Here is a 21,015-nt window from a genome sequence, read left to right as displayed (position 1 = left end):
CAATTTTCCACATTTAAAAATATTAATAGGTATGTCTTCTTCATGTTTGTAATCTTCTGTATGTAAGTAACCACTTTAACATCATTGCTTGCAATTTTACACACACACAACACACACACACACACACACACACACACACACACACACACACACAGGTGAACCAGACCTCCACTGTTAAATTTTCAGAGATGGTTGTATGGACCAAAAGAAGAAAAAAATGCCTAGTATACATGGGCTCTATAATGCATATCTAAAGAGCTACGAGCACCTCAACCTTGCTACTGTGATACACATCTCCTCTACTGAAAGCTCTTTGATTTCCATATTTTGAGAGTTGTTAGTATGTACCGAAACAAGAAAGAAATTTTCAGTAAACATAGGCTTTAAAGTGCATACCTTAAGAGCTATGAGCCCTTGTTCATTTTTGTTCCTGTGAAACACCTCTTTTCTACTGAACAAATGTTCATAGCTTTTAAGGCACGCATTTAGAGCCCACATTTAAGGGGCATTTTGGTCTTGTTCTGGTCCATACAACCTTCTTTCAAAATGTGGAATGCAAAGAGCTTACAGCAGAATAGGTATGTTTCACAGCATCAAATATGAACAAGTGCTCACAGCTCTTAAGGAACACATTTTAGAGTCCATGTTTACCAGGCAGTTTTCATTTTTGTGATGTGTAGCTGGAGTCTGTGCAAAGTAATATTAGCCACCATGTTTTTCATGTGACACCCAGTATCAATGAAAAGTGTTGGTTTGTTTTCCATTACAAGCAAAGTTATTCATAAACCTGAATTTTAAATGCCTTTCAATGGAGTGATCCAAAATTAGTCTAGTGTGTCCTACGTTTTATCAATATTTATTAACAATAACAGTAAAACACAAACAATACCCAGTACTTCAACAGACACAAAGTACTGCTGCAGCACAGTGGTAGCAGTCAGCACTGGTCAGGTCAGTGCTGCCACTGGTGGAGTACTGGTTATACTTCATGTTTTACTGTCCCTGTTATTAAATATACATAAAATGAGCATCACATAAGACTAATTTGGGACTACTCTCTCAAATGGGTGCATAAAATTCCGCTTTGAAAATCATGTTACTTGTAACAGGAAACAAACTGATGTTTTTCATCAACAATGAGCACTGCATGAAAGACGGACAAGCAGTAACTGCTTAGGCTGCCTCCAGCTAAAAATTGCAAAAACAGAATTATAAATATGTGCTGAAACAGCAGAGAAAATGTGCCTGATGACTGTTAGGAAGGCACCTTGTATATATGATGTCCTATTTATCTTGACCAACCAAAACAACTTTTTGTCCAGAAGTCAAACAAAAATATATCAAGCAAATGTTGTCTAGTTACTAGGGGGACATTAACCAGTACGATGATTTGTGTAAAAATATTCATTATGAAGATATGAATGGCGTTACATCTTTTTAAACATCACCATACATTTTTGTTTGGTGATCAACTTCTTCTCCTCAAGACCTGTTCAAAAATATATCACTGGGTACAATTCACATAAGCTCGAAGTTCTTAAAAACATAAAACTAAATTGACTGACTCCCCTGTACTACCACACAGCACAGGTACCTTGCTGGAGTTGACAGTAAACAGTAAAGAAATGGAACAGAGAGAAAATGCACACCAGTCACTCACTCAACAATAATGAAATTTTTTGACTGAGTACACCTGTGCATAGGACTCAAACAAGGACTTGTGCCTATATGGGTAATATTTTGTGGATAAGGTTGTTGTACAGATAGCACAAGTGAAGACAGCACAGGTTACAACAAAGTACGGAGACAGAAAACGCAAGTGGGAAGGGAGAAACAGATGGGACATCTGTAAGCATGAAAGGGAAGACAAAATTCAATGGTTGGATGAAAAACCTAAAAAGCAAAGAAGGATGAGGAGAAAAACAGAAGGATGTAACTAAAACATAATGGAGGGGTAGGAAGTGGGTATAAAAAGTGTGGGGAGTCTGACTACCTCAGTAACATATAATGAACAGGGAGATGGAGAGGGAGAGGGAGAGAAAATAACAAAGTATGCAACTGTGAAAATGAAAAAAAGGAAACTGTGAAAATAAAAAGTACACTGATCAGCCAGATCATTATGACCACCTACATAATAGCCAGTATGTCTACCTTTTGCAGGACAACAGCAATGACATGTTGTGGCATGAAAGCAGTGAGGCCTTGGTAGGTCACTGGAGGGAGTTGGCACCACATCTGCCTGTAAATTCCAGAGCTCTGCTGCCATTTTCAATCACATCCCAGAGATGTTCAGATCTGGCAAGTTGGGGGGCTAACACACCAATAGGAACTCATCACTGTGTTCCTGGAACCACTGCATCATACTCCTGATCTTGTGACATGGTGCATTAACTTGTTGAAAAATGCCATTACCATCAGAAAACATTATCGTCATGAAGGGTCATACATGGTCTGGAACCAGTGAGTGATACTGCTTGGCCATCATAATGCCTTGCACAAGCTCCACTGGTCCCATGGATGCCCACGTGAGTGTTTCCCAGAGCATATTGGAACCACCGCCAGGAGCTGTTCCCCTGGAAGACAACAGACTCATGCCCTCCTATCAACATGATGAAGAAGATATCAGGATTCATCAGACCATGCAACACTCTGCCACTATGCTAAAATGTCCAGAGTCGATGGTCATATACCCATTTGAGTTGTAGTTGTCAATGTCGTGGTGTGACACTGGCACAAGCATGGGTCGTCGGCTTAGAGGCGCACCATTAGGAGTGTTTGGTGGACTGTATGTTCATACACACTTGTACTCTGTCCAGCATGAAAGTCTGATGTTAGTTCCATCACAGTTCACTGCCTGTCCTGTTTTACCAGTCTGACCAGCTTACAACGTCCAACATCTGTAATGAGGGGCGGCCGCCCAATCCCCTGACATCTGGATGTGGTTTCATCTTGGTTTTGACATGTTTTGAAGACACTCACCACAGCACTCCTCGAACACCCAACAAGTTACTCAGTTTCCGAAATGCTCATGCTGAGCCTCCAGGTCATCACACTCTGCCATCAGTCAAATTAAAACAGATCACGCACCTGCCCTAATCTACACACATGCAGCACACTCACTGACATTACATGCACCATGTGTGTATCTGATTAGCACTCATTCCTTGCCAGATGATGCTGCTATCACCTGAATGGGTTTATATCAATAATAGGTCAGTGGTCATAATGTTCTGGCTGATCAGTGTTTAAAAGAACGAAGAAGAAAAAATATTAGAAGTAGAAAGCAAGAAGAGAAGATGGCATGGCTGTTAAGGATTTAAATACTGAAGTAAGAAAATTCAGCTACTGAATAATCCAGTTTACCGCAAGGAAAAGCTCTTAGGTCACCATCAATGTGGCAACAATGAATTCACATAATATTATCATAGGTTTGATTCTTATCACTTTCAACAGAAAGTGATGAGTATGACCATTTCAAAACATCACAGAAATTTTTAAGTGAGTCAATTGTGGGTTCTTTGTAAAATATTGTATATTGTACTAACTAAATGAAACACTTTTATAGCGTTGTGTCACAAACTTTATTATTATTGTGTGGACTAGGTTTCAGGTTACAAGCCCATTCACTAGAATATAACTGATCCCAAAGATGAGAACCAAGGAAAGATAAACATGTCAACTTTTTAAACTATTGATTCTTGACATGAACTGTAAAACGTATCCCTGTTGACAATTTTGACGAAATTACAAGATTCATTAGGACAGTGTCTACAGTAACTATGACTGAAAATATTTACAAAATCCATTATGACAGCATTTACAAGAACTATGACTGAACATACAATGGAGTAGAACTATGCACAGGAATGGAATTTTGTTAATGTAAATGAAGGTACTCAGGTTCTTCTCCTCCCTAGAGTTGCAATATTGCCTAAAAGGGACAAATAACTGATTTCAGTCTGTTCATTCAGTAATAAATGTGGTGATACACACATCTGTTTCTTAATTTCCAAAATTTCTAACTGAATGAGCTTTGGACCCTTTCCCTCTATGTGGAGGACTTCTATATCTATTAAATTTTTGTTGTTTTCATTTATGCAATGTTTGGCAAAGAATGAATCTGGCTTCTCTAATTCCCAACATCTATGGTATTCTTGGAGCCTAATAGAGATAGAACTCACGGTCTGTCCACGTTTACCTTTTATATGCAAAAACTTGAAATAGGATGATCAACATTTTAAAAGCAAAGGGTTTCTGTGTGTTCTTCTATGTCCCACAGACAGTAAATAAATGTCTCCTCAATTCAAAAGATAAAAAACTGGACAACATAAGAAATGAGGTTTATAAAATCATCGGATAAGAGTGTCAGTGTTGCTCTATTGGACAGACTGGACTGTCAATCTGCACGAGGATCCGAGAACACCATAGAAGTTGAAGATTAAAGGAGCCAGATTTATCATTTGTAAAACATTGCATAAATGAAAACCACAGACACATAAAAGATATAGAAGTCCTACTCATGGAAGGAAACAGCGCAAAGCTAAATCACTTAGAAATTTTAGAAATTAAGAAACAGATGTGTGTATCCACACATTTATTACTGAATGAACAAACTGAATTCAATTACTCACCCATTTTAGACAATATTGCAACCCCAATGTATGAGAACAACCTATGTGCCTTCATTCACATATATAGCAAAATTCCATTTCTGTGCATAGCTCTACTCCAATGTATGTTTTTAGTCATAGTTACTGCAAATGCTGTCCTACTGAATTTTGTAAATCCATATGTAATTTTTCCAAAACTGTCAACAGAGATACGTTTTACAATTTAAGTCAAGAATCAATAGTTAGAAAGTTGATTTGTTTATCCTTGATTGGCTCTCATCTTTTGGGTCAGTTATGTACTAGAAAATGGGCTTATAACCCAAGAAATAGGCCATGCAGTAATAATACAGTCTGTGAAACAAGGCTAAAAAAGTGTTTTGTTTAGTTAATATAGTCACATACTTTTCTATGCTGTCACTCAGTTGAAAACCACAGAGCTTCTCATCAGCAGTATAATTTGGGATTTATAGAAGAAAGGGAGGAAGGAAGAATAGGTTTCAATGTCTCATCAATGACATCGTCATTAGAGACAGAGCAGAAGCTTAAATAGCAGATGAATAGATAGATCTGGGGAGAAAGGACAAGCAAATTTGTTCTCTTCTCTCTCAGTCCATTATTTGTGTATTTATTTCCTCTCTTTGTATTTTTGCTGTGTACAGTTTGCTGTGTAATGTGTCGTCTTCCTTAATCATTTTCCGCAAAAATTTACATTGTGTTTGGCCTCACCTAGATCATCATACACTCAGTATGTACAAATGTACAACAGTTGTATTATTGTGTTGGAGGAGTATGTGTATGCAGCATACAACACCCCCCTTGCTGATTAATAAATACCACAAAACCGCTACAGAAACTTGCTACTCTTCTGTATGTGATACTCATGATTTCATCACTGAGATAACTATTCAAAGAGAGAAAATTGTGGCAGTAGAGAGAGAGAAAGATATGTGGAGAATGGAGGTGATAGGGTAATGCTGGAAAATGAGATATGGTGGTGACAGATGGATTAAACAGGGATGGGGAAGATACTCAGCCATCACATAGTGGCATTTCTATTTTGACCTGCAGGAAAAATAGCACAGGTGGATTAATTATGTTACTTATGTAATAGCCCTCGCTTAAAAGTATACTGTGGTTGATGGATAGGGGATAAATATACATGGATCAAATACTACATTTGAAGGTGTCATTGTTGTAAATGACATCTTGTTTCACCAGTGACAGTCAGGCAAAGAAGTAAGTTGGAAGAGTTGACAGCTACACTCTGGAACACAACAACATACTTTTGGATAAAGTGTTTTTCACAACATATAACGAAGTTGAAAGTCAGAACCAGACTGAGACTCCAAACAATAGTTTTGAGGTCCTGTTGGAATGAGTGGTAAGCAGAACACTTTAAGATGGATTGTTAGTTGTAGCATTTCAGATTCCTTGGGTATTTTCAAGGGCTTTCAAGCTGCTGCACCAACAAATGCACCTCACTTTGACCAGGACTGGATGGTAAATTGCAAACCATATCCTGATAACAGGTCTTGGGGCTGAAAGTTAATGAGGGTACTAGCCATTTCACTGCCCTTATGAATTTTAACAGCAGACTGATGCATCATCAGATACTCTTAATAATTCTGAGCCATCCTGAATCACCTCTTCTGTTAAGACATAGGAAACATTTTGGCTGCATGTTACTACTTTCACTAATACTAACAATGTTTATTGCCTGCATTCAAAGGCATCTTCTAAATTTCTTTCACTGCTTAATTAGAAAGCGTTTATTGTGGGATGGAAGCATTGCTAACAAATTTCTCTGCACCAGTAATCATGAGCATCTCATTTGAAACTTGCTAGATGGCCTAAATCAGAGGCTCCATGATATCTTTAATAATCTGAGAGGTAGACAACTCAACTTGATGGAAGGAAGGAAGATTAGCATTCAACAGTTCCATTTTTGCTATCTTGTGGAGAGCTGTAGGGCCTCCTAAAAGAAACACACAATCATCACAAAATGGAGACAGTGACTCATGTTGCAGAATATGTGTAACGTGCACAAGAGGATGTTTTACCAGAGTAGCCTTACTGTAGAGACATGAGCATCAACCTGTAGAATCCACAAGGATGGAAGTTGGTCTTCCACTTTAGCCACTATTGACTCGTATAAGAAGCAGGGGTCAAATCCCCCATCCATCCATCCAAATTTATGTTTCCCACGGTCCCCCTAAAGTGCATCAGGCAAATTCCACTATTGTGTTTTTGAAATGGACATTGTTGATTTCCTTTCCCATCCTTCACCTATTTGAAACTGTGCTCTGTCTCCAAGGAACATATCCTCAACAATAAAATAAACCTTAACCTTTTTTCCATTTTTTGGGTCATCCACAGCTAAGGAGAAAGTAAATTCTTATTACATCTACTTATTATAAATGATTATTACATCTCATCAACTCAAAATCTAAAGTAACCTGACTGAAAATACATACAAAAGATGTTCCAAAAATAATAATTAGATTATTCTACAGAAAAGGAATGAATTTATTAACTATTAACACAGGAATTTAAATTACAAGAAGGCTTTTCTTTTATAAATTAATGTTAGCCCATCCATGAATAGACAGAGAGGTTGGCTAGTACTCAACTCACAGCACAGCAGACAGTTAAAAAGAGAGAGAGAGAGAGAGAGAGAGAACGGTTGGGATAATACAAGAGGTCAGCAGTTCACTAAGAGCACTGAACACTGCTTTATTTTTTGTCTCCCTTCCCTTTTATATGAGGGTGATGGAAAAGTGCTAAGTGAGATTAGATCTCAATTGCAAAAGCTGTAAACATTAGTTCCATTTCAGCACTGTCCATAATGTGCTCCAAATTCAAAAAGTGTCTGCAGAATTGAAACAGCAATGTATTGACCTGTGTGGTCTTCTGCAGCTTGATGAACAGCAATGTGATGGCTTCCTTGCAATAACTGAAATCAAGGGCCATTACTAGCAACCAAACATGAAGACAGTGTGTAAGAAATGCTATAATCCCTCATCACTCAAATCACTGGATTTCTGAACACAGCCATCAGTAAAAACAGGTACACTTACCATCTTAGAGGATGAAAAGTGCATCATCTCTGAGCTTTAGATGTCATGATGGAGGCTGATCAATAATGCATCATAATCAAACTATCTGAAAAATTATTTTTAATTTGCAATCATTTGAAATGATTGGCTTGTTATTTGTAAGTGTCCTGTTGCAACAGTTGTGAAAACCACAGACCTGGAATTTAAGTGCCTTACATACTAACCAAACTCAGCATTAGATCTTTCTCACTTTTTATATGTATTTCTATGATCTGTACTCAGAGTTGTATTTCCCGTAAGTAAGTACTACTAATCCTCTCTGTCTCTCTCTGAGAATTTAACAAATAGCTGAGCTGAATTTTGTTTTATTCTGTAAGGTTATACAGAAATAAAATTATTATCATTTTATTACATACAAAATTAGTTATTCTGCAGGGAATAGGACAAGCCTTTTTACAAAAAAATGTCCATGCATTTGTACCTGTGTTGGTAAAATTGCATCATATGAAGTGGCCAATGTCTTGTTTAAAGCTGCAAAAACATTATAAAGATCCCTTTTAAAGCTGTCTTCATACTGTCCACCAGTAGCCCGAGCACACAATAGCCGTGATTGAATGATAAACTTGAAAATATATTCAAGAGAGTGGAAGCACTTTTGTAACGGTTCTTGCTTTTCAGCTGATACAACCCAGCTTGCACAATGTTCCACACTGCTCAGTAAACCCCTGAAATATAATATAATTCACATCATTAGTATTCTTGGTATCTACAGTGATCATAACAGAAAGAATTAAAATGCATTTATAATGTACTTAACCACAAATAAGCACTTATTTTAACGTGTGTTGTATAATATTACATTTAGAAGTCTGAGCATTAATAGGAGATGCAGTTCATGTTTTTGAGCCCCTCTCACTTTTGTGACCATGTGGAAGGGAGATAAGCACTTAACATTTTAACATCCAGATGATTTAATATTACTTGCAATCATAATGAGCTGATAGAGACAAAAGAAACAAAATTCCAACACTGATCAGTGGTTTCATAAAAACTGATGCAGATTCTTAAAATGAGGATTTGCCATCTACTCATTTATCACAACAGATTTTCAGTACTTAATTTGTAAGGCCAGGAAACAAGATAATAAACAAGCTTTTTGTTTATTTATTGTATGTAGTCTATAGAGATAATATACAGAACCTTCAATCACTCCAGAAAAGGACATATCACTACAAGCATTTCTTAAGATTAATTGAGATGCTGGGTGCAGTATCCAAGTAAGTCAGTTTGGTTCACTGGATTTCCATATTTGCTAAAGACATCTCAGTTAAACCACTAAATATTATTATAGACAGATGAAAACACATGACATGAGCATCCATCACATACAACATTGCTCTCCAGTGTTGTTTGAAATTTACAATATGAATGACACCACGACTTCCACTAATTCTGGTTTTTGTTAGTAGGACACTACATTGCTGTTTTTATTATCCTTACTCGTGTTTCATAAAATGAATGAAATTGTAAGTAAAGTGATTTAGGCATAGAAATGAAAGTAAAGGAAAGAAGTAACTGCTTCAATACAACTCTCAAGTATTGTAAATTGAAATGAAAGCATGATGATAAATATATGGGGACACAAGATATCATGCTGCTGCAGCCACTGACAGTATCAGCTGCTTATAGAATTGATCTATCTTATTACTTTTTCCTTATGAATGTGTTGCACCATCAATACTAGCAATGAAAGCAAAATAACTGCCACAACCTGCGGCAAAACTGCCAAAATGTAATAGTGTCTTGCCACTGCCTAAAGATTCTTGTATGTTGTCTGTGATGGATGTACCAAATCACTTTTCTGCTCTCTAAACTCAATCTGTTCTGTGTGTGAAGAGAGGCTCATTCAGTGATTTTGACATTACATTACCATAATCATACACTTTGGAGAGGGGTGTCTGAGATGACGAATGAGGTCAAAGATTTTTTTTAAGGGAAAATAGAAAAGATTAGAATGTGTAAACAACAACATACTAGTTAAAACAGTTACTCATTCTCTCAACAAAGATTTTTTATTTGTTGTCAGCACACTGCTATACCTCTGGAATCTGACAGTGAGATCAGTGCCCTGTGATGTCCACTAGTTAAATAGTTTTATGTTCCATGGATCATTCTGCATGATAAATCATAAGGATGTGGAACAAGCCATTTTACTGTAAATACTGCAACATACTGAACATTTACAAAACCTTTTTTTCCTAGTATACAGATATGAGACAATAATTCCTATGAACCACCTTGTACACTTTGCAATAATACAAATTCTTCTATGGAATAGAAGAAGTTGTCAAGGAGAAACCTTTTCAGTTTGTTTTCAAATTTTACTTTGCTGTCTATCAAACATTCCATATCGCTGGGTAAGTGATCAAAAATTTTAGTTACAGCATTGTGTACTTCTTTTTGTGCTAAAGACAATCTTAATGTGGAGTCATGAATGTTAGTTTACCTGCAGGGATTGTAATTATGTACATCATTGTTTCTTCTGAACTGCAGTGGGTTATTTACAACAAACTTCACGAGGGAATAAAATGCTATGAAGCAGTAGTCAGAATGCCTGACTCCTTAAACAAATGTCTACAAGATGAACATGAGTGAGTATCACATAGTATTCTTACAGCACATTTCTGAGCAATAATGACATTCTTTATTCAAAATTTTTCTCCCCAGAATATATGAGGTGACATAAGTCATTGGACAGCAATATGCACTTATACAGATGGCGGTAGCATCACACACACAAGGTATAAAAAGGCGGTGCATTGGCAGAGCTCTCATTTGTCCTCAGATGATTCATTTGAAAAGGTTTCTGGGGTGATTATGGCAGCAGGGCAGGAGTTAACAGACTATGAATGTGGAATGGTAGTTGGAGCTAGATGCATGGGACATTCCATTTTGGAAATTGTTGGAGAATTTAGTATTCCGACATCCACAGTGTCATGAGTGAGCCGAAAATACCAAATTTCAGGCATTACTTTTCATCACAGAAACACAGTGGCAAGAGACCTCCAGTTAACGACCGGGAGCAGCAGTGTTTGAATATAATTGTCAATGATAACAGACAACAAGCAACATAGCATGAAATTACCATAGAAATCAATGTGGGATGCAGGACGAATATATCTGTTAGGATGGTGTGGCGAAATTTTGCATTAATGGGCTACAACAGCAGATGACTGACATGAGAGCATTTGCTAACAGCATGCAATTGCCTTCAGCACTTCTCCTAGGCCTGTGACCATATTGGTTGGACCCTAGATGACTGGAAAACCATGGCCTGGTCAAATAAGTTCCAATTTCAGTTGGTAAGGGCTGATGGTAGGGTTGGAGTGTGGTGCAGACCCCAAGAAGCAATGGATCCAAGTTGTCAATTTGGCATTGTGCATACTGGTGGTGGCTCCATAATGGTGTGTATGTTTACATGGAACGGAGTGGGTCCTCTAGCCAAACCGAATCAATCATTGACTGGAAATGGTTATGTTCAGCTACCTGGAGATCATTTTCAGCCATTTATGGACTTTCTGTTCCAAATAAGGATGGAATTTTTATGAATGACAATGGGCCATGTCACCAACCACAGTTATTCACAATTAGTTTGAGGAACATTCTGAACCATTCAATCAAATGTTTTCGCCACTCAGATCAACCAACCTGAATCCCATTGAACATGTATGGGACATAATTGAGAGGTCAGTTCATGCACAAAACTGTGCACTGGCATCTCTTTTACAATTATGGATGTCTACAGAGGCATAATGGCACAATATCTCTGCAGGGGACATCCAACAACTTGTTGAATCCATGCCACTTCAAGCTGCTGCACTATGCCAGGCAAAAGGAGGTCTGATATGACTTTGTCACCCCAGTGTACTGAATGATAATATGAAAAATATGTCAACTTATTGATTTGTCTCTCCCCGAAATATGTAATGATTCTAAGTGCAAATGTGACTGAACTAAGTTGTTCTAAGCATTTCAAAACATGCTTTTCCCAGTTTAATTTCTAATCAATATGGACACTTAAGAATTTTGAATTTTCCATGCTATTTATTATTTCCTCACCATATGTTACACTTATCATTGGTGTAGTATCCCTAGATGCACAGAACTCAATATGCTTGTATTTAAAATTGAAGGAGTGGCCATTCACAAAAAAACAAGTCAATAATACATTTACGATACTTTTAAGAACACTGTTTACCATGCCTTCTGTTTCTGTACGCATGCTTGGATTGATAAAATACTAGTGTCATCTGCAAAACGAACTAATTCTGCTAGTTATATATTAGACAGTAGATTGTTAACATATATGAGGAACAATAGCAGACCTGAGACTGAGCCTTTGGGAACACCATACATTGTATCTCCACAGTCAGAATCATGTCCCCCGACTACATTAATTGAATTAGCAAGCACAACTTTCTGCATTGTTTTAGTTGTATATGACATTATCCCATAAAACTTCAATTTATCTATGAGGAAACCATGATTTACACAGTCAAATGCCTTAGAAGATAACAGAAAATACCAACTGCCACAATTTTATTATTTAATTGCTCAGGTGAGATACTATTCTATGATACATCACCTTCTCAAAAATTTTTGAAAATGAAATCAGCAATGGCACAGGTTGGTAGTTATTGACACCTCTCCTATCACCTTTCTTAAATATGGGTTTGACAATGGCATATTTCAGGCTCTCTGGAAACATTACTCCTCCAGTGGCTGGTAAGAGGGACTAGTTACAAGGACCTGGCCACTGACATCAAGTCAAAGTGAAAACCCAGCTGCCAGTCTGCTGCAAGACACTTCAAACTGTGCTGTACTGGTGTCTTTCTCTTGCATACATGGTACTTTCATACCCTGGCTCTTTACTGGATTTCAACTGGACTAGGTTTTGGACTGCTGCTCTATGTATTATTGACAGATTGGCTTGACCATGGACTATCTGGATTATTCTCTTGGTGTGTTCTACGGTTTACAAGGACCCAGCATAAACTGGAATTGTGAACTATCAACTGATCACAGTGTATCTATATTTTCTGTGTGATAAAGAGAGTGTTGCACCATAGCAGGTGATAATGAGGACTCAAACTTGGTGCATGTCTGAGAACAACACACTAAATTTAGTAATTGTGCATCTGTAAGTCATGAAAATGTGGATCAAACAGTATGCAAAACAAGATAATAATGAAAGCAACAGTGGCAACTTCAAATGCAATACCTGGCGTGGCAAGAGGAACTACAGAAGCAACCTCCAGAACAACACCAGCAGCTACAAGTTATAATACAGCAGCTCATCAAGCCAGCACAAAATCCACCATCACCGCCACCATTGTACCATTTCATTCAGAAGCTAATACAGAGGCTTACGGAGGATCACTCTTCTCTCACGTCATTCGCAACTCAAACATGGAAGGGAGGGATCAGTTAGTGGTACCAGAAGTACCCTGCGCATCACTCTGCTAGGTGGCTTGTAGAGTATGTTGTATAGGTGGATGAAGGCCAAGATTGGAACTCATACTACAGATGTCTGCAGATCCACTTCTACACAAGTAGTATAAATGATGTTGCAAAACATAGTGTTTTTGTGGTGTCTAATAACCACCAAATACTTCATCTTTTACAAAGATAATTCCCTCTCAATAAACCTGAGTATTTGTATTTGTCTGAAGTCCATAGTTTGCTCCCTAAGCACTATGAGAAGCAAACATATGTTGTAGTGGCTAGTTTCACATTTTTTTCATTCTTGCAAAAGGTCTTTAAGAAAGAAAGTTTTCATTGCACAAAAATGTGCAGTAAGAATAATACGTTGTGCTCAGTCATGATCATATTGAAAATATGTGTTTCAGAAGTTGGGAAGAGGAGGAGATTAGTGTTTAATATCCCATCAACAACAAGGTCATTAGAGACAGAACACAAACTTCGATCAGGGAAGAATGGGAAGGAAATCAGCCATGTCTTTTCAAAGGAATCATCCCAGCATTTGTCTGGAATGATTTAGGAAAATCATGGAAAACCTAAATCAGGATGTCCGGACACAAGTTTGAACCGTCACCCTCCCAAATGTGAGTCCAGTTTCCTTATTACTGCGCCACCTCACTCAGTTAGGAGTTGGGCATTCTGACTACTGCTTCACAGTATATTTATTCATTCATGAAATTTGTCGTAGTAATCCATTATATTTCAAATGGAACAATGATGTACAAATTACAATACCAGAAGAAAAAATGACACTCATTATTCCTCATTAAGGTTTTCTTTAATGCAAAAAGGGGAGCAAAATGCTTTATCCTTTACCCAGTAATATAAATTCAAATTCAAATACAGAGAAAAAAAGTTTCTTCTTGACCTCTCCATCTATTCTGTAGAAGAGTTTCTGTTACTGTAATGTGCAAAAGGTGGTAGGTAGGATTTACCAACACAACTTCTGTGTATCTTTTTTCTCTTTGGGGAAAAGAAACCTTAGAAATGTTCAGAATGTAACCATATGTACAAATTTATGATGTGAATGTAATATGACTTGTTCCACAACATTACAATCTATCATGGAAACTGATACATGGAACATAAAACTAACAAACTATGGTGGATGGGCATATGACCTCAAAAGGGCTGACCAGTAAGTCTTGTGTGAAACTCAGACTTGTAAACAATCCTTTGCTGAATCATTAGTGCTTGATTGAATAATTATATATGTTCTCAATAAAAAAAAAAGTTTGTTACAGCACTGAAATTAACAAATGTTACTCTGAAAGAATAGCAAAGAACTTCTGAAACGCCACATGCACGACAGCACAATTTTGAGAAGAGCGGCATATTGTCTCTAAAACTGCTAAAAATACTGAAGGCAGCACAGCAAAATTTTGAGGAAAGTGAGTTAAATTCTGTAAAAAGTAATTGCGATTCCTGTCACGGTAAGCGTGATCAGAACTCATCACATTCATCTTTGTCTTCTGGCTTGGGACTCAAATTCTAACATCCATTTAGGGACAAAGCCCAAACAATAAATCAGCAGTGGCATGTATTTGACTCACTGTGTTCCTGTAGTTCCTCAACCACCCAACCACAATATAAAAACAACAGGAAGTGGTATCCAGGGTGTGCAGATTGTTTTACTAAACATATGCGCACTTAGTGCCCATATACAAAAATGCACTGTTCACAGTGATATAAACAAGCACATGTGGCAGAAGTTAGCAAAAGCAGCACCCCATTGCACCAAAACCGCTGCAGCATCACAAACACATTACCGCCACAATTGAACCTGTTACAGGGTGTCCACAAAAGTTTTCTCTCCCACTAAGTATCAACAACCAATTTTAAAATTTCTTGTTGATGTCAGTTCACCATTTTCCATTATAAATTAAGAAACACGTGCTCTGAATGGTTCTCCATCTCTTCAGCCAACATCAGAAAGGTTACAGTGCTACAGCAAGTACCACTTACTTTTGCACGCTAAATGGACAACAGTGTTATACAGACAAGTCAACCATCCAGTTGCTTTCTGAATTGTGGCATCAATCAGGCACAAAACATTTCTGGGCTGGACACTTTTTCATCTTTTGGTTTTAAAATAGTTGATGACATAAAGATTGTATAAGCAGTTGTACCGACTTGATGATCTTCAATCAACACACACCAATTTTTCTGGCATACACCATGTGATCAAAAGTATCTGGACACCTGGCTAAAAATGACTTACAAGTTCGTGGCACCCTCCATGGGTAATGCTGGAATTCAATATGGTGTTGGCTCATCCTTAGCCTTGATGACAGCATCCACTCTCACAGGCATGTTCTCTTCCAGAATTTTGACTACCTCTCGGCATGCCCTGAAACGAAAAATATCGTCCCATCCCCTCCCTCATTGGTATCCTGACCCTCACTTAACCTATGCAATATCCTTGTCCACACCAATTCCACCCCTCGCCCCATGGCTCCTATTCTGGTACTAGATCTAAATGCAAGATCTATCCTACACATCCTCCCACTACCACCTACTCCAGTCCTGTCATAGATATCTCCTACCCCACCCAACTAAAGGGCCATGTAATCTACAAATTTAACTGCAACCATTGTGTGACATTCTATGTGGTTGTGACTACTAACAAGCTGCCTGTGCACATGAATGGCCACCATCAAAATGTGGTCAACAGACAGCGGGACCACCACGTTGCTGAGCATGCCGCCACCTAACACGATGTGCTTGACTTCAGTGACTTTTTCACAGCGTGTGCCATCTTGATTCTTCCCACCAACAGCAGTTGTTCTAAATTGCACAGGTGGTAACTCTCACTGCAACATACCTTTCATTCCCAAAACCATCCTGGCATCAGTCTTCATTGGTCCCTGTTCTCCACCTATCTTCTTCCCTGCTGCCACTGTGCCCCTAGAAGTGCCTTGTATCCTAGCAGTGTTCCTGCATAGTCTTTTCCTCTCCTCCACTTCTCTCCTCTTCACTCTGACGTCCCTGCCCCCCCCCCCCCCCTCTCCCCTGCAGCACAACCACTCAATGCTGCACCTAGCAGTGTACTATCCTGTCCATGCTCCCACAAGTATGCAGTGTAGAAACTTCCCCTACCCATACCCTGACAACTCTCTTCTCCCGACAGCACACCTATTCTGTAACCCCACTATCAACCCAATTACAGATCACAATTCATCTCAGTCACAGTCAGGCCTTGACAGTCAGAGATGACAGTGGCCATGTGTGTGTGAGTTACACATATGTGAATGTGTGGGTTTTATGCCTACGTCTGATGATGGACTTCAATGTTCCTGACTGCCACTCACTGCCTACATGTCAATGACTTTTAAGTTTTTTTCCTTCCTATTAAATTTGATACATTTTCAAGTATTTTAGTTGGAGAATACTGCAAAGACTCAAGAACCAATATCTGATTCGTCCCAAGATTTTTTTTCTTAAATGAAGTAAGACTTTCTCACCAGAAAACACTTGTGCTGTATGATAATGCTTTGTTAAACTGCACTGAATAATTCATATCAAAAGAACATTTTGTTTTACTCATTGCTTTTATCGCATTTATGAAATCACATCCTTCTCATACAGAGTTGTGCATACTGTGTTCCATCTATGTTAAGTGGTACTTCATTTACAACACTCTAATTATCATAAGAATTTTCAGACTGATCACTTCTTTATTTTGATTTCAAACCTGTAAGAAAAAAATAGTCTGCTTCAAATTAAGTTACAAACTTTTCTTACTCACTTGTATACGAGGGCTGCAGCAAAATGACCCTTGATATATGCATCCATAACTGGCTTGAAGTGTTCAAATTTGCTGTCTTCTAGCAAACTGAATATGCTCACCTAAAAAAATTACAATAAAGAGATTAAAAATTTCATCACCTTGCAGTTATTAGACTTTGTAATAGGTGCAGTACAACAAACTCTCTCTCTCACTCACACACACACACACACACACACACACACACACACACACACACACACATACATAAAGCACAAAGCACAATATGTGAAAAGCTACCAAGTAATAATCATGGGTACTGTTCAACGTGTATCTTTAAATATTGTGAATGTGACAAGTGTATATTGCTGCATCACTCTGAAACAGTCATAAACTGGATTCAAGAAAATTTGGATAATGAAATAAATAAAAAAATGAATAATTTTGATTAAATAATATTCACTCTACAGTTGCTACTACACTATCCTTATTAAGTATCTTGTTTTATCCGATGGGTTCATTGGTAAATTGTGCACAGCTTGCATATGCATATTAGTTAGCACCTTTTCTCATGGTTGGATATGAACTTTCTAATATGTTAGGCCATGTTTGTGGCTATTTCTTCAAGTAACATTGCAATGATATATCATACAGGTATAAATACATCAACAGTAGATGTTACGCACTGGACTATCTGTCCATATCACTATTGAGTTGATGTTTTATGTAAGCTAGCTTTATCTGATTTGAAACTCTTGATAGGAATAATATTTCTGTATTTAAAGCAGACCACTGACTTAAAAGCAGGAGTGCTGAATTGTCAATAGGCACAAACAAAATAAAGAAAACTTGTTAACTTTAGTAGTTATACATTGAAAACACCCCCATTCCCACCCCTCCAAATACACATCTACGCCCCTACATGATGCCAGCTAGACTAACGGTGCCAATGCAGCATTTTGAGATGGACTGGTTGTGGTGAGGAAATCTTTGGGTGGGCTGGGTAGAGGGAGAGGGAGGTGGTAGCAGTAGGCAGGGAGGGGAATGGGGGAGGGGGGTTGGGGGGAGGGCTAGCAGCTCAGAAAGAAGCAGTTGGTTTGCCAGTTAGTATTGCAGGAGGAAGGGGTGGCCGGTATATGGGCTAAGCATGTAAGGCACGATTTGAGGGCACACACTCAAGATGACATGAGTATGTATACTGGGAGAGGGTGACAGGACAGAGGAAAGAGAAACAGTTGACTGAAGGATGAAGGGACAATGGGTTACCTGGGACTGATGCCAGTAACACTGCTGTTAACATTTCCACAAAAAACCTCAGTGCCACAGAAGTTTCAGCCCTAACCAAAGGCCTCACCTTCAGCTCTTCACCCAAGTCTAAATATGTTGAACTTGTCAAACATCCACTCTCCTTCTCCTATTCCTTACAGTGGAAACACTTCTTTGCCACCAATCCATCCAACAAAAATCAACCTAACCCCAACACTGGACCTTTCCTCTCCCATTTCATACCACCAACCAACTGTGGACCTCCCCCTCCCCTCCCCTCCTGTCTAATCACCCCTGGTTACCTTCCAGGAATTCCTTACCTCCAACTTGGCCTCCTCATCCTTCCCCAGGTCTCTTCCTAAGAACACTAACCTTTCAGCAGAAGAAAGGACTACCATACACAACCTGAAAATAGATCCTGTCCTAACCATCCTCCCTGTAGACTACAATAAACCAAGACTCCATGAAGCTCCATGAGAGGCACCAGCATTGCCCACCAGCAGTGCATGCAGCTAGTTGTGGCACTGCAAATGCGGCACATTTTGTCTGTGCACCATGTGACATGAATCTGCATCTCATATGATGCTCATGGAAATCCTTTCATTGGAATATTTAAGATGCTGCACAACCACTAGGCAGCCCTTGCTCTCACCCCAAGCTCAACACTGGCTGCTCCTTGCAGCTCATCCATCAGTAGACGATCTTCATAAGTAGTCTTTGGCACTGACTCGATGTTTGACTGGCTTTCGACCCAGTGTGGCCCAGGACTCTGACTGACTTACCAATTTGACTGTACCTGACTGAACTGGACACCAACTAGGACCAGGACACATCCCCATCTAGGACATCAGCTGGACATCAACCAAACACCAACCTAAGTCACCAAGTTGGACTATTGTGTGAACTCTATTGTTCTACGAGAAGTATCTCTAATTTTCTGTTTGATGTCAGAACCATGAATTGTTCATTTGTGTGTTACTAATAAAAGTGTTCTTCCATTGTAATTTTATTATGTGCCATCTTTTGCACACAGTAAAGACCAAGACATAAAATACTAATTGTATAGAGTATACAATACGGGTTAAAATTGTGGCTCAGCAACGGAGCTACTCAAGCACACTGCACAGACAGACTCAACGTTTCATCATGTGCCTGAGCTGATGCATGAGATGGGAAAGCACTCGCTGGTGAAGGCAGCATTCAAAGTTAGAGTATCACTTTAAATCAGTCATGAACGTTCAACTTCATTTACTACGAGAAAATTTTTCTTTCCAGTAACAACACTGGAATCATTCCACTCTGCAGCTTTTTATTCAGGTTATTGGTCCAACAGGATTAGCAGAGGGGAATCTGCAGAGAAGAAAGGTAGATTAGGATTTAATGTCCCATTGATGATTACTAGAGCTACAACATCAGTTCAGATAGGACAATATTTGGAAAAGATAAGGGGTACACCTTTTTCAAAACAACCACCCTGGCATTTGTTTTATCAGTTTAAGGAAACCAACAAAAACCTAATTCTGGATGGTTGTATGGGGATTACAACCTCTTCCCTTTTGCATATGAGTGTTTTTCCTCAACCACTGAACCATCTTCACTTCTTGTTGTTTGATATGATGGCTCTCTTACAAGAGGATCAGTTGTGAAATTCAGCAGCACAGGCTTCAGCCTGGTAGCTGCTTTTTAATAAATTCCTAGCTCAAAGCAGTGGAACAGTTTCAGATTGTCAATGTGAGATGCACTGATTTACAGTTTCTTCAAATGTGATGGAGCTATCACATTTAAAGAAATTGTAAGTCAGGGTATCTCACATGACAGTGTTTTCACTGCTTTTAGTTAGGAACTTATTAGAAAAAGGCTACTGAGCTGAACCCTGCTCTGCTGTAATTCACAAAATCACATTTCAGTGCTCACTACATCACTCTTGTTTAATGCTGAAGACGGTACACTGAACTATCCTATCTCTGACTGTCCAAACAGGTGCAAAAAAGAAGTAATATTAGGGTTGACCATTTCATCAATGAGAGTGGCATTAGACATGAAGTGCAAGCTTTAATTAGAGAAATAAACCAGCAAAGTCCTATTCAAAGGGACTATTCTGGGATTTGCCATAAGATATTTAAGGCAACCATTAAAAACCTAAATGAGGATGACCAGATAGAGATTTGAACTGTTGTCTTTCTGAACACAAGTCCTGTCTTTTACTACTCCACCAACTCACTTGGTGACATATAAGAGCAGTGAAGTGTAGTAAATGTACTGTGTATTTGAATTAGTTTTCCAGGCCTGTTATTAAGGTAGTAAGAAATGGTGGTCAAACTTATTTTTCTTTATAAGTGATCTGTAACAACTACAACTTTTAATTTTAAGATGACGATATAAAAATAGCTACAATTATTTCAAATGAATACATATCTACAGTTTCAGACCTATTTGAAATTAGTCAAATTGCTTTAATGACTAACAATTTGCATAATTTAGAACAGTTATTGTCATTACTTTGAGAGATAAATAATAACAAACTTACATCCAGTTAAAGCCATATGCTAAAAACAGTTATATAAATACAGATTGCTTTCTTTAATGCTGGACTATTGTGTTTTATGTAGATTAAATAGAGATCTAATCACCAGTTGAAGTTTTTTTTCTGACCACAATTATTTATTTGAAAGCAGCTCCTATTACTGTGTTGAGCATTATGTTTATTTATTTCAGTTTCAAATATGGTTAAGAATTATATCTCATGATTCTCTTTCCTTTTGTTGTCTAAAAAAATTCTTGTACCGTTTTCAGAAACTGCTTCCCTCATTTTAGC

The 21,015-nt window shown here is 38.2% G+C and overlaps 1 protein-coding gene across 1 annotated transcript in view; it reads right to left on the bottom strand.

The window, feature by feature from the left end:
• Positions 1–21,015, bottom strand: part of LOC124555196 (dedicator of cytokinesis protein 3) — a 448,693-nt gene that overhangs the window by 103,415 nt on the left and 324,263 nt on the right. The window contains exons 12-13 of the mRNA XM_047129040.1: positions 16,956–17,056; positions 8,148–8,391 (exon numbers count right to left, since the gene is read on the bottom strand). Of these exons, the coding sequence (XP_046984996.1) occupies positions 8,148–8,391; positions 16,956–17,056 (345 nt within the window). The remainder of the gene's footprint in view (positions 1–8,147; positions 8,392–16,955; positions 17,057–21,015) is intronic.

This window comes from Schistocerca americana, chromosome X (assembly GCF_021461395.2).
Source record: "Schistocerca americana isolate TAMUIC-IGC-003095 chromosome X, iqSchAmer2.1, whole genome shotgun sequence".
NCBI classification, from domain to species: Eukaryota; Metazoa; Arthropoda; class Insecta; order Orthoptera; family Acrididae; genus Schistocerca; species Schistocerca americana.
This window is presented reverse-complemented; position numbering and strand designations above follow the sequence as displayed.